This window comes from Parus major, chromosome 10 (assembly GCF_001522545.3).
Source record: "Parus major isolate Abel chromosome 10, Parus_major1.1, whole genome shotgun sequence".
Classification (NCBI taxonomy): Eukaryota; Metazoa; Chordata; class Aves; order Passeriformes; family Paridae; genus Parus; species Parus major.
In genome coordinates this window covers 9,862,589-9,876,627 of record NC_031779.1, presented here as the reverse complement: position 1 = coordinate 9,876,627, position 14,039 = coordinate 9,862,589, and the positions used below count along the sequence as shown (strand labels likewise).

General features: G+C 39.5%; 1 protein-coding gene across 2 annotated transcripts in view; it reads right to left on the bottom strand.

Annotated features, from left to right (window-relative positions):
- Window positions 1-13,805, bottom strand: part of GALK2 (galactokinase 2) — a 48,270-nt gene extending 34,465 nt beyond the window's left edge. Inside the window, exons 1-5 of one of the 2 annotated variants that reach the window (XM_015638639.3) lie at window positions 13,783-13,805; window positions 10,182-10,270; window positions 8,933-9,056; window positions 3,882-3,972; window positions 846-992 (exon numbers count right to left, since the gene is read on the bottom strand). In XM_015638639.3, coding sequence (XP_015494125.1) covers window positions 846-992; window positions 3,882-3,972; window positions 8,933-9,056; window positions 10,182-10,251 — 432 coding nt within the window. In that variant the 5' untranslated portion in view covers window positions 10,252-10,270; window positions 13,783-13,805. Of the gene's footprint in view, window positions 1-845; window positions 993-3,881; window positions 3,973-8,932; window positions 9,057-10,181; window positions 10,271-12,223; window positions 12,351-13,782 lie in introns of those variants that run through there. The other variant, XM_015638638.3, reaches the window with a different exon arrangement.
- Window positions 13,806-14,039: the final 234 nt, after the last annotated feature.

Below are 14,039 nucleotides of genomic sequence, written 5' to 3'. Positions count from 1 at the left end.
GCCATCATCATGTGCCACTTTCAGTTGGCTTCGTACCGCAATTTGGGAATGTCTGTCTTAGACAATAGGCACAAATACGTGTAACAGTCACATTTAGATCTGTTCTTTTCCTGACAATGTTCTAATTTAAGATCCTAGTTTCACTTAACCAGACATTTTTAATAGAGAGAACTTCATTCCCATATGGCACCTTCAAGAACCATGACTCTTCCAGAAATCTGTATTACACAAGCCAAACAGTGCTAACAGTTGTACTGCTAACAGGTCACATACTTGGGGTTTGTTTTTAGACTAATGTTTGCTTAAAAGTGAGGAATACATTTTGGATTGTAAATATGTTCATTCCAAAAAAACTGTGAAGAGAATAAGGAGAGTCAGATGGAAGAATTTTACCTCTACTTTGTGCTGATTACATAATTTATCAAGAAATTGTTCCACAGGCCTCCAACAGATGTTGATGCTCTGCTGTTAAAGCCATGAAAAGTCATTCAGGGAGAGAGTAAAGGCCTCGGGGGTGTGGTCCACATGCTTCAGCACATATATCCTCAGCCCTGGCCTACAGATAGCACATCTGGTCCAGGCATGGACCTGATGGCTGGCCAAAATACAGGCTTACAATAATGCTCCTTTTTTCAGCTTTAATGCAAGCCTGTGTTCTTGCCAAATTCAAATCCTGCCAAAATTTGGCCAAAGATGTTTGCTCAATTGTGCAATATCTTAAGTTTATATCCAACAACTCTTTGCAAAAACAATTGTATCGTGTTTTTAATGTTTACAGGCATTAACAATATTTAATTTTAAGTAGAATTTTACTGCTGACACTCTTGTGTTTTACAGTAAATTACCTTAGAGAGGGTTTTTCCATTAGCTCGGAGTGTCACGAGTCCTGCACAGCACACCAAAGCACTGGAGCTAGAGAGACCAGAACTTGGAGGGATGGTTCCATCTAGCAGACAATTCATTCCAGTTGGGTTATTAAGACCAAAATGTTCCTAACAATGAAAAAATAAACAATCTCAGTTTCAAGTACAGACAGGCTCAGGCTTGCAATTTTCTGATACTTAGAAAGAGAATCCTTCTGCTGAGTTGCTGGAAGCAAGGACCTGCTTCTGTTATCTCCAAAATAAAGCAAAAGCAAAATTTTCGTTCTATTCCTTACAAACAAAGCCAATGGTGAGGCTTCAGCCAAAGGTATGTCTGCAATTGCTGTACACAAACATATAACTATCCCAAGCAGAACTCAGGATGGGCTGCACGCCCAAGAATTTACCAAGCTTCGTGGGTTTTGCAGCAACTGGCTCTGCTTTGAGCTGCCGTTGTGACAGTGCAAAGTTACCAATCCTTTTATACCCTACTTTTGTCTTTTTCTTAACAGCTCTTCATTTTAGGCACCACAAAAAGCTCAAGGTCCACTTTATGATGTTTCACTTCCAACACTGGCACGTGGTATTAGGGAGCCACACAACGCCGAGGGGGAACCAGTAGCCATGCAGCTGTTTTCAAAGCCAAATACTCATGTCCTGAAGCACCCACAGGACCAACACTGGGAAAACCACAATGGTACTTAAGGAACTCTGTGCTTTAGGGTCACAAAGACACACCTACCAGCAGGGCTGGTCTCTGGCATGCTATTTTTTGAATGAAGTTTAACATATTTTAACATACATGATAGATATCACAGATAATACATTTAATCCAGAAGTCATAAATCCTCATGTACATACTCTTTTAATTATTCTTTAGTTGCTTTGTCTTTTTATTTATAATCACTTTTATATAAATTTTTCTCTGCTATTAGTTTGAAACAAACATGCAATACTTATTAAAAAATCATTGACTGTATGTGGGGCTATATGAATAAATAACAACTGATGCAATTTATATGTCAATAAACTATGTTACTGTGTCAATAATCATAAAAAATAACAATACTTTCATAAAGAAATGTTTGCCTTCAAGAGATTTTTCCTACTTTTCCTGAAACAACTTCAACCATAAATACCAATGGTAGAGATTGGCAAACACAAAAAGCCTCCTTTAAAATCTTCTACCATCACTTCAAAATCTATTTTGAATTTCCTGTTTTACAAATAAAGGAAATTCATATCTAGAAAACTATTGCTGCCCATGCCCCTTCATGAAGAACACTAGACAGGCTTGTTCATAAACAGAAAATGCTTGAGTAACCAGAAACTGATCCACAGTTTCTGGATTGTCTTGAACGTGAATCAGGCTTGCAGACTTATCACGCGATGTTTAAATAGAAACGTACTTCAGTTTCAAAAATGAAAATGGACTTTGCCAAGTTCTGCAACAGTTCTGTCCCAAAAGGATAGCATGTTCAACTTAATATAAACAGATTATCCCGCTGGACCCTCTGAGTACTTGTATTTCAGAGTTTCTTAAGTCTGTAACATTTATGCTTATTTTCTGCCAGTACTAGAGTCTGCAAACCTGCTTTGCAAATTAACCTTCAAGTATGAAAACTTGTCCTTAAGAAACAAATCTCAGTAGCAGACTGCAAAATAAATAAAGTCAATTGGTCATGCAAGCCTTAATGTAAGAAAGGATATACTGTAAAGAAACCTAATCTATATCCCTACAGTTAGTGCAATTTAAATGCCTGTGTTACTGAGCAATACAAAATTGAAAATACTCATGTTACTCATGTTACTGCACACAAAAGTAATTTATTTGGGTCTATGCATAGGAACAGGGGGCTGTTTAGGACCTGTGAATTGTAAGAAAGTGATCTGTGGCACTAATTGTTCTGAATATTGTATTTTGAAGACTCCAGAGGCAGGTCTGAGGTAGGCTTTTCAACAGTTGCAGTCCTTATCTATTGGGCCATCCTAGATAGTCTATACTGAGGCAAACTTCATGTGCTTTAAAAAGCACATTTACCCAAAATTTGGGTTGGCTGTGGTGCCCTGTTCCTGACCTGCTACCACTGTTTAGCCCATCTGTCCTTCCAGAAACATAATTTGATTGCCATCAAGCAGAGAAGTCACTTTTTTTTTTTATCCCTGAAAGGGCCATGAATTCTGTGAATTCTGTGCCTCACCTGCAAACAGCAGGTGAGATTTCCAAGAGCCTCGATGAAGAGTTAAGGCTGCCTCCCAGGGCAGCACTGAAGACCAGCACTTGCTTGCACAACAATTGGGTTCTCAGGTCAGTCTGGAGAGGGGAGCTCCCCAGGGAGATAAAGCTGGAGTGGGCAGACAGGAAAACATCTGTGTGTTTGTGCTCCTGCCTTTACCGTAAGTGTGCCCCTTCCTGCATAGCTGCACTTTTAACTCAGGACATTCTGAAAATCCCATTCAAATTCCAAACCCTGAAAACCAGGATGAGTAATGGTTCTTAATGGATTCTTCTGTGTGCTGTTTACTTGGCTTTTGCATTTGCTTTTGCCTACTGCATGAATCAGCTTCACTCAGCTGTTGAGCACAAATTATAGGTTCCCAGCTTTAATGGAAGTCCATGTTTTTTAAATGCTCCCATAGAAAGAAAAGGGCTAAGATACAATCTTTGTGTCCTGAAAGACAAACCTCCAAACCTTTTTCAAAGCAGATTTTAATGAAATAATTCCATTGTATAGCATTCCTTCTAACTTCAAAATAAAGGAATGTCATCCTGATAATATTTGATCACAACTTTCCTAAGCAATTATTTGCTATTGTAATTTGTTTTATAAAGATGAAAATACTGCTCTGCAAATATTTTGAAGCAAACTCACTCATATCTCCTCTTTAACATAAAAATACTTCAATGTATGTTTAAAAAAAGCTACAGAATGCAGGGAAACATTTTGAAGGTAAATAGGTATTCTTGTTGTATTTTATTTCTACATTAATTTCATAAATAAAATGGATTTGGCTTACCTGAATACCCTGCAGTCCACACAGGAAGTAGTTATGCCACTGAGGTTTGGTTTTGTTAATCTGAATGTTATTAACACTAGTACTGAAATCCCTGCAAAAACAGAAAAACCTTGAGGCTTTAATTTGTATTTAATTTAGTTTGAAAAAACATGGCTTGTTACTGCCACCTGCTGATGGACAAAACTGGTTTGATAGTTTTCAGTGCAATGTTTTCTGTGTTGGTTTGTTGTTTGATCTTTTTATATATCTTCTTTATTAATCATTTCTATATGGTTATTTTAGATGAAAGCATAAGAATTCTTGATTAAGTATAAAGAATATATTAAATAAATCCAGAAATTAAGCTGCCCCTGACATCCTCAATTAAGGCAGGATGCCTTCCATCATGTATGTGAGCTATCATGGTTTCTTAGAAGTGAAAATTTAAAATAATCATATTTGTCAAACCTAGACAAGAGACAGATAAACTTCAGGCTCTCTGGTAAGTCCTGCTCAGGATATCATCTTCACTACCTTTGCTCTGAATGGCACTTCACTAAAAGTGGCCAAATGCTGCAGAATTATATCATGTATGTTACAAGACAAAAATATTTGGTTTAAATATTTTATATGTTTCCTCCAGGATAATTCCTACTCCATCTTTCTTTCAAAATAATAAAAATAGTGAGCTTGAATGTTCCTAAAGAACAGCTAGGTGCTGTCAAAATGGGCATGGGTGACACACAGAGGCCTCAACGAGGTGCATCAGTCCCCAAGGTGTGCAAGCTGTTTGGCAGTCTTGTACCCCTGAACACTCAGGAACTTTATCTTCTTGATGTCATGACACTAGGTGCCCAACACAGAAACAGCAAAGGTACTGAGAACATCAAGAAACCAAATTAAAAATATTCAGAAATTCCAGATTAAGATGTGCTCTACAAGGCAAGGTCTGCTAAAGAATATGAACAGAGGCAGCTGAATTCCTGGAAATATTTAACAGTAATAAAACCAGTTTAAAGAAACAATACTTCAGGGACAGTCTGCACCTCCTAAGAGGATGGGATTTTTCTTTCTTACACTGGTCTCAGTAAACTACATAGATTATTGATTTCCTGGGTTTATTTTTGTCCAAAAGGACTTCACTAATTAATACTTGTAATGGATGCCAGTGAAAAGATGTCTTTATCAGTTAATTATTCTATTACCTACGGAGAAAAAGTTATGCAAATATAAAGAATCTTTACTATGATATAATTGTCTTCAAGCAATGTCTGAAAAGCTCACTTTATTCTGGTGCACTTTAAGGCTTCAATTTTTGTGTCATGCAACCCCCAAAGCAACAAGCAATGTTGCAGTGGCCCCACACTTCATCTAGTCTATTGCTTGCCCCACTGTAGTGAGGAACTCCACTTTTACTCCCAGCCTACAACCTATTTCCAGCTCCATGGCACATAACACATCTTGTACTTCAAGTATCAACTTAGAATTCCCATTTTGCCAGTTACACATTCAAGTTCAACCTTAATTACAGTGCAAACCCATCATACTGGTGTACAGTTTAATGTGTAAGCTGCTATCTTAGTGCAACAAAGAGGATTTTATCAAGAGTGAAGCAGCAAAGAATTGCACAAAGCTAGTGTCAGAAATTAGTAGGTTTTGTAGAGGAACACAAACTAAATGAAAGTGAGTATTGAGATTAGCATGCTAGGAAAGTTTGAGAATGGCTTTAAATTTTTCCAATATCAGATTCTTGTGCATTTAGAATGATCTCCAAGAGAATAAAACATCAACTTGCTCATGGTTTTTGAATAAAATAGCCCCCGCACGAGATGTTTGTAAAATAGAAAACACTTGTTATAAGTAACAAAGGTTTGAAAATTCTGTGTTTGTTTATGCCTGCTTCCTACAATAATCTTAAATAATTGTTGTAAAAAAACAAGGTTGGTATAAAGCAACCTTATGTGAAAGCAGTTAAGAGAAAAGGAATCCTAAGTCCTCTTTGTCTCAAAGAAGAGCTCTAAAATATTTTATCTTCATATTTCTTTTTACCCTGTCAGACAGAGTAACATTTCAATGAACAAGAAGACACATACTATATTTGCTGGTTCTCAAGATAAATTAAAATAATGACTTCTTAAAATGCATTTTGCTCTTTTTTGCAATCTTCTCAAATAGAAAATGAAAGCAAAAAAAAATGGCTTTGATTTTGGCAGGCTTTATATGGACATAATTCACACAAACACAGAATGTGGAACTGTCAAAATCCCCAGAATCCTTAAATCTATCTTTTGCTATTATATTCAGTTTTTTATAAAAAATCATTCCTAAATAGCCTAGCTTTATCTTAAATCAGTAAATCTTCATGCTTGCCTTTGAACCGTCTACTGAAAATTAGTCAGTTTAATACAAGAACTTTATAACAAAATAAAATAAAAGATTGGGAAAAACATACCCATGAAATAAAAATACTCTGATATTGTCTGTTCCAGCCTTTCAGTTTTAAAGAATGCTTAGGGAAAGAATGCCAATTCTCCATAATCAGACATAAAAACTTCAATTTTTCTGTATAATTAGAAGAGATGGGACTTTCAGGTAGTGTGACTGAGGTGGTTTTTACTGCTTGAATAATAAATAATCCTTATTTTTGAGAGATCAATTTGGCTCTTTCTCACAGAATCTTATTGTCTTGTCAATGTTAGTTTATCTGTTTGAGTCTTCTGTACAAATACCCTCATTTAAAAACAAACAAACAAAACTTTCAGGTTTTGTCATGAGGCTGAAACTGATTGGTAATTACCTTCCTCTGGTACTTCTGAAGGCATTTTGAGAAGTATAACGTCAGATATTCTCTCTACACATACTTCTCAATTACAAAGATGTTTTGTGAAGGGGAGGTATCAGGAACTTCAAAAGAATGTAAGTTTTGAATACCTTTTTAGTCCCAATAGCATAAAAGGCATAAGATCAATTGAGATAATTTATGATGAAAAACAAATACGTGGTTTTTCTAGCAACCTGTTCTCTGTCCTATTTCTACTAAAAGTTAACATGAACAATCAGTGTGGAGGAGTGCTACAGAACTGCTCCAATGTTTACCAGTTCACAAAATAAGAATGAAATAGGAAATAGTGATTCTACAGAGGATTCGGGATAGTTCTTGTTCACCAAAGGCCTATAGATATGCATTCACCACAGGCATAAATCTACCAGTGTAACAGGCTGGGAAAAAAAGACATACTGTCATCAGTTTTGTTATGTGGTGTAACATTCAAAGTGTTGAAAAATATTTCTTTGTTATGAAATTATGGGCATGTTTTAGCTTTGTTTTTAAGCAACAGTGTCTCAACAAAACCAAGATGCTTAGTGCTGTGTTCTGAGACCTTTTCTTGGTTTATGGCTTAAAGCATAAGATTTCAAACTGAAAGCAGGGCAGATGTAAAAAATATAGTGACAGTGTATGCAATTTAAATTCAAAGGCTATAATCCTACATTTGGTGAACTGTCCTGAGAACACCATTTCAATTGCAATACAATGCAGCAAAGCTTGAAGACCAAGTGAAAATGTTTACCTTTTCATTGCTGCTTTATTTAGTGTTCATTATAACAGCTTTTCCTAATCAAAACTATTTTAATTCTGAAGCTATTGTCTCTTGCAGAATGATTTTGCAACACAGCTTAAGCCCTGGTGGGAGGCTGCTGTTGAAGAAAGGGTTGTACCACACACACCTTCCACTTCCCTTCCCTGTTCATCACTGCTTGTTCTCACTGTTTACCCCCAGTCAGCTTTAGTGCTGAGTGCATGGCAATTCACTAAAATGACAGAAAATTATCCAAGCAAAAAATGGGAGAGTAGTGCACTTTACCTTACGATCAAACAAGTACTCTACACCTGCTAAAAGGCAGAGGCTGAGTTGATCTTAGAAGCAGAATCAGGGAGACTAGGGGGAAAAGATGCTAAGCCATTGCTTTTTGGCAGTGCCAAACTCTTAATTCAGCCCAGCTATAATGTGAAAACATACTCCACTAAGTGAAAAATCTCTGAGTATTTATACTTAGCATGGAAGTACAAATTCCTTTCAACTGTTTTAGTCACAGGCAGCAGTTCATAATGTGTTTATAAAAAACTGAGCTTTAAGCAGGAGTATGTCCTCAAGTATTTCCTACTTTGGATAGTATGTTCCTGTCCCTGTGCTGCCACACACTGTGCTTTCAGGAACTAATTTACCAATTAAGCCAATGGCTCAATAAAAACTAAGCTTCTGCTTATTCTGATTTTTGTAAAATGTCCACAAAAGCTCATGTGGATGAGTGACCTGATCTGAACTGCCATGCAACTACACAAGTATCAGTCTGTTACAAAAAGGCAGAAAAATGTGCCTGAAGTTGAATAGAGTGGCAGGATTATTTCCCTATGTTCAGCACTTGTGAGGCCATAGCTGGAATACTCCAACCAGTTTTGGGATTTCCCAATACATGGAAGACATTGGCAGGGAGTTGAGCAGAAGGCCAACAAGATTATTTACAAGGCATCTTCAAAGGTCCCTTCCAACCTAAATTGGCCTATAATTCTGTGAACAACAGCTGTGGAGGAAGTGGAAGTGAAGGAATACTGTTTTTTTGAGCCAGGATTGTTCCTAAAGCTGTTGTGAAAACACAGTCACAGGTTCTCCAGAGCAGGGGAGTGCTACCTTACTTTTGCAGTCATCGATTACAAAACAATTCAATCCCTTCTTCAGAAGAAACTGAGCTGCTGCCAATTATGGGGATTATATCAAGAAAGATGAGATAAAAGAAGGGAAGACAGAATTGCAGTTTTGAAGGATTGAAAAATCACAGGCCTTACAGAGTAATATGAACAAACAGGTAGGAGACAGCAGCTGCAAAGCTATTGCTCTAAACTAATACACACAGCATGGAGTCAGTCTGTGGGATTCCATCTGCTCATGGAATTGTTTTACACAATCAGACTCTGTATTGCAATGGAAATCTGTCAGATCCCTGAAAATGTAAATTGTATTGCAATGCATCAAGAGGTTCATAAAAATTAATGAATAAACAAAGTAATTACATACAAGTACAAAGAATTGGTATTTGCCAGTTGCACAACTTGAGTTTGTACAGGTTCTACTGCAATCAGGATATCTTGTTCTATAGCCATCGGGAGCACAGCATAACCACAGTAGTCTATGTGTTCTCCTAGCAAAGAAACAAAGAAAATACTTTGCAATAATTCTTTCTAGAATAACAGTAACAGAACTTTACAAGGCTTCAGTGTTGTTTACTGGATGAGACAATTTCTTACTATAGTTTCAACTCTTATTACCTAAAGTTTGGGGTACATTTCCTCCATTTCTTATTACTTTACAAAAGGTTTTTCTTTCTTTAGTGATTTTAATCTATTGCACCTATTTATAAATATTCATGTTTTAACAGTGGCTTATGAAAATTTTAAAAAGTCCCCACCATGTAGATTAGATATTGTCCAAGAATGAGAACTGTCATGTACATACAATTTCTGGACCTTTTTCCAAGAAGGTAACTACATTATTGAAATAATCAGTAATACAGTTGCATACAACACATAAAGTAACAAATAGAAAATGTATGTAGTAAAGTAAACATCCTCTCCCTTGGGAATAATTCTCAGTTACCATATGCTGTCTGTTTAGTCTATATGAGATGTTCACACAACACTGAGATAAAAATTAACATTAACTGCCCAATAAACTAATTGACTTTTACAGCTCTGTTTTTCAGGATCCTTTTTCTATGTCTTCAAATGTGTAGGATTATTTTACGAATATATGCAAGAAACTCAGCTCCAGGGAGAACACAATCCATGGACAGAGAAATCTCAAAAATAAGGCTGCTACAGAAATAAAAGTAAGACCTAAATACAAAATAATTGTGACTCTCCAGTCTGCCAGTGAATCACACCCACTCAAGTTCTGTGGACACATCTCCATGGAAGAGTAAAGAAGAGATGATGGCAGAATCATTTCATGCTTTATCATGTGCATTGCTGTGGGGCTGGTTATATTTGGTAAATTTAAATAATTTTAAAAAACATAAGCTGGCAAGTTACTCCAATTTTCAAAACCATCAATACTGTCTGTAAACGTCTTTCTCCAAAATTGATATCCATGTAGAGTTGTTTATAAAAATATATAGTAAAATTATATATGATTTTCAATTTATCACAAGAAACTTCTCTGAAAAAATATAATTAAGATCAGCATTTTCATTCTGTTTTTTTAAACTACTAGACTTCCATGATGACAGATGAAGTAAAATAACATAAGGTTAATTTTTCTATTTTACCTATTAAGTTGACTCGTCCTGGTGCACGAGCATAAAACTTGGGAGCTGATCCAAACTTTGATATAAACATCTCCTTCAGTTTCTGCAATCTGAAAGGAAGGTTAGAAACATTCAGAAGGACTATATTTGCATAAAAGACAGGAAGTTTCAATGCTTCTTGAAACAAATTCAGTTCAGCTTCCTAAAGTATGTGGAGTTTTCTCTGCTACATCAGGAGTGACATTAAGCTGCTTATTTCTGCTCTTCACAGAGCACTGAAGACTCAACCTAATCTTGATTTTTATCAATTTTTATATTTGACACTACCCATCTTTGTATAAATATGTATGCATAGAACTAAAATTCCAAACTTCAGATTATCCCCATGATTTATGACAGTATTCACTTCATAAGATTCCAGCAAAAGTACTTCAGGTTTTCCATTTAGATGTGCCTTATGTGCTACTGAAATTTCAAAGAAAATCAACTTTGTCATACTGCTTTATTTCCAGCAACTGCAAAGGTACCAACCTTCTACCTGATGTTTGCAAAGTTGGAATACTTCAGTGTGTCATGCAGAACAGTAGGAAAATGAGGGCTGAGAACAGATGAAGCCATTATCTTAGTGAAGCATAGGAAACTTGATAGTAATTAATTTTGGAACTACATAAGAGCAAAATTTTAGTCTATTGACAAAAGTCCAGTAACAGGAACCCTGATAAGATTTCTACACTTAATCTAAATCTGGAACTGTTAATGCAAAGTGGAAGTAAGAAGAGAAACAGATGTTAGAAAATTCCACCATTATTTAGTTTGTACATCTTTGTAAAGGCTATGTTACTGTTCAGCTACTTTTATTCAAATGTTTTGTACCATTTTTATAAATGGAAAGCTACAAAACATGATTTGTTGCGATATTTTTAAACATATCTTTCAGTTCCTTTCTATCTTTGTGCCTAGCTACAAAGCTGTATTAGGTCTATGATTTCCCCTTCTTATAATCTCCCCTAGTATTGACTGGTACATTGCTCTTCCAATTAGCAAAAGCAGTTTCTGCCATTTCATTGTACAATCCCTTCTCTACATCACATTAATAATATTATAGTCCACGGGGGAATCTGTTGGCAGAATTCTAGGTGTTAACTTTATTCCTTTTTGTGTATTTAGAATGCTGCTTTGTTTCACAGATATTTTTATAGTAGTGTTGGTACCAAGAGACAACAAACAAAGCAGTCATGAGGGCATGTTTATCTAAGTGCTGATTGATCTCTTTTTTTAATGTGGGTTTTACAAGCAGGCCTGATGAAAGGCTATTTACAGGCTTTGGCCTTGATGTTGCAACACGCACACTGCATTTCAAGCACCTACATCAAGAAGAAAATTGTCAGAAGCCTTAAAGCAAAGGCACTCCTCACAACTTCACACTTCCAAGTCTGGAAATGTTGGACTTGTCGTTTCCGTGGGATTTATGGTGCAATCGTATGCAAGTAACCGGCGTTTTAATAAGTGCCCCTTCTGCGGTGCTAACACAAGCAAAAAGGTTCGTTTGTGTTTTAATTCCACACACCGAGCACAACTGCATGGGCAAGGAGCAGGAGCCGGCACGTGCTGCAGCCATTCCAAGGACAGACCAGGCCAGCTCTGCTCCAGGGCCTTTTACAGCAAAAAGCAACGAGAGAATAAGCAGTATTCCCTAAAACTCTGTGGGAGAAATGATGTAAGCGAAATGATGAAAGAATAAATGAATGAATAAATGAATTAATGAATGAACGATTCCTCCTGCTGCCCCAGCGACACCCTGCGAGGGGCGTCAGGGCGGGCCCGGCTGCTGTGGGTGGGAGAAGGGACCGGAGGCCGGCGCGCCCCGGCCAGCGGGAGCTTCCCGGGAAGTCTCTGCTCGTGTCACGGAAAAACCATGATGCCACGAGTCCACACCGCCTCGCACCTCAGCCCGAGGCGTGAGGATGAGATTATTCACCCGTCCTCCCACCTCCCCCGGCCCCCGCAGACCGCCCACCCGCCCCGGGATAAGCGGCGGCGGGGCCGGGGAGCGACCCACCCACCTGGGCTGCTCCACCAGCTGCACCGGGAGGGCGCTGGGGCTGTCCCCCGCCATGGCGGCTCCACCGCGGGCCTGGCTGAGGCGGCTCCGGCGGGACCGCGGTCACGGGGCAGTGAACGCCGCGTCCTTCCGGGCGGCAGCGCCGGCGGCCCGGCCCCGTCCCGCCCCGCCGGCGGTGCTCCGCTCGGCACCCCGCCGCCGCTCGGCTGGGGGGCCGCTCTGCCCTCGGCCCTGCGCCCGCCGCAGCCCCGTGGGACAGGGAAGCTGCTGCTACGTGCGAAAGAAATGTTTGGCGTTTTCTGGTATTCCTGCCGATGCTCCTGCAAAATGCACGTGCCATGAAAATAATAAATGGACAGTCGCATCCCTCATGGCGTGGAGGGATGGGTATCTGTTTCCCTATGGTTTTTTGTGCTGTGTGGCTCCTCCAGCTCTCCCCTCCCAACAGGCAGCCTCGTGGCTCCTGTTACCCTGGGATTAATGGCTGCAGATACTTGCAAGGAATTGACCATTTCAAAAGTGTTCACAGGCTTACTCAATGTTTTGGTGTCTGTCCATTTTGGTATCTATATTACTGTCCCTCATCCTATTCAGGGAGTTTTAGGTGCTCAGAAGCACAGTAACAAATTTCATTGTGGGTTTTCTGAGGTAAAATATTTATTTTCCCATTAGTATAGTTGCAGAATACAAACACAGCTTTTAAAAGACTTGGCAGTAGCTGTAGGGAAAAAAAAAACCAACAAAACCCCACTGTCAGAAACCATAATACAAAACCAACAAGACCAACAAGAGGAAAACCTGGAGACCCAGTAAATATTGCAGATGCACCTGGGTGTCTGTGGGAACTGCAGGCCTTGCAGAGATGGGGAGGCAGAGCCGGTCTGTTGTGGGGATTGCATCTCTCAGTTGAAGGCAGCATCAGAAATTAACATGTAAAAATCTTTATAAAGCCATTGCTTTGCAAGGTTGTGGATTTAGAGACCTTAGGCCTTTAAAACTGCTGCTCTGGTATTATTTGCTTATGGTAAATGCAGCCCAGGTAAACTGTTCAGCAGCACTATGTAAAGCAAAATGGAGCTGAGCAGTGATGCTGGTCACAGCAACAGGCCGAGCTTTCACAGAATGGCTCAGGTTGGAATGGCCCACTGTGGGTCATCTGGTCAAACCTCCCTGCTCAGGCAGGGTCATCCCAGAGCATATGGACCAGGACTGTGTTCAGACAGTTCTAGAATATCTCCAGTAAGGGAGCCTCTCTGGGCAAGCTGTTTCAGTACATGGTCACTTGCACAGTAAAGTTCTTCCTCATGTTCAGGTTGGCTTTTCTGTGCATCACTTTCTGCCCACTGTTCTATTGGATGGCACCACAAAGAAGAGCCCGATTCCATCCTCCCACACTTTACACAGAAGTGCCTCTCAGTTGCCTCTTCTTGAGGCTGAACAGGCCCGGCTCCCTCAGCCCTTCCTCATGAGAGGCATTTCCAGACTCTTGGCCAACTTATTAGCTCTCCGCTGCACCTGCTCTAGGAGTCCTGTATCTCTTCTGTACTGTAAAACTCGTACCACAATACTCCAAATGCGGCCTCATCAGGGCTGAGTAGAGGGGCAGGATCCCTTCCCTCGACCTTTCCAAAGATGCGCCAGTCCCCATACTCGCAGCCTCCGTGAGGGATCCGGGTAGGCAGCGCCCATGCCGGACACACAGCAGGCGGCCCTGGCGCCAGCACGGCGCACTCCGAGCGGCGGCAGCGCCGGCCCGGGGAGGTTCCGGCGTGCATTGCCCAGGCCCCGCCCGGCCGCCGTTGCCAAGGGCCGGTCGC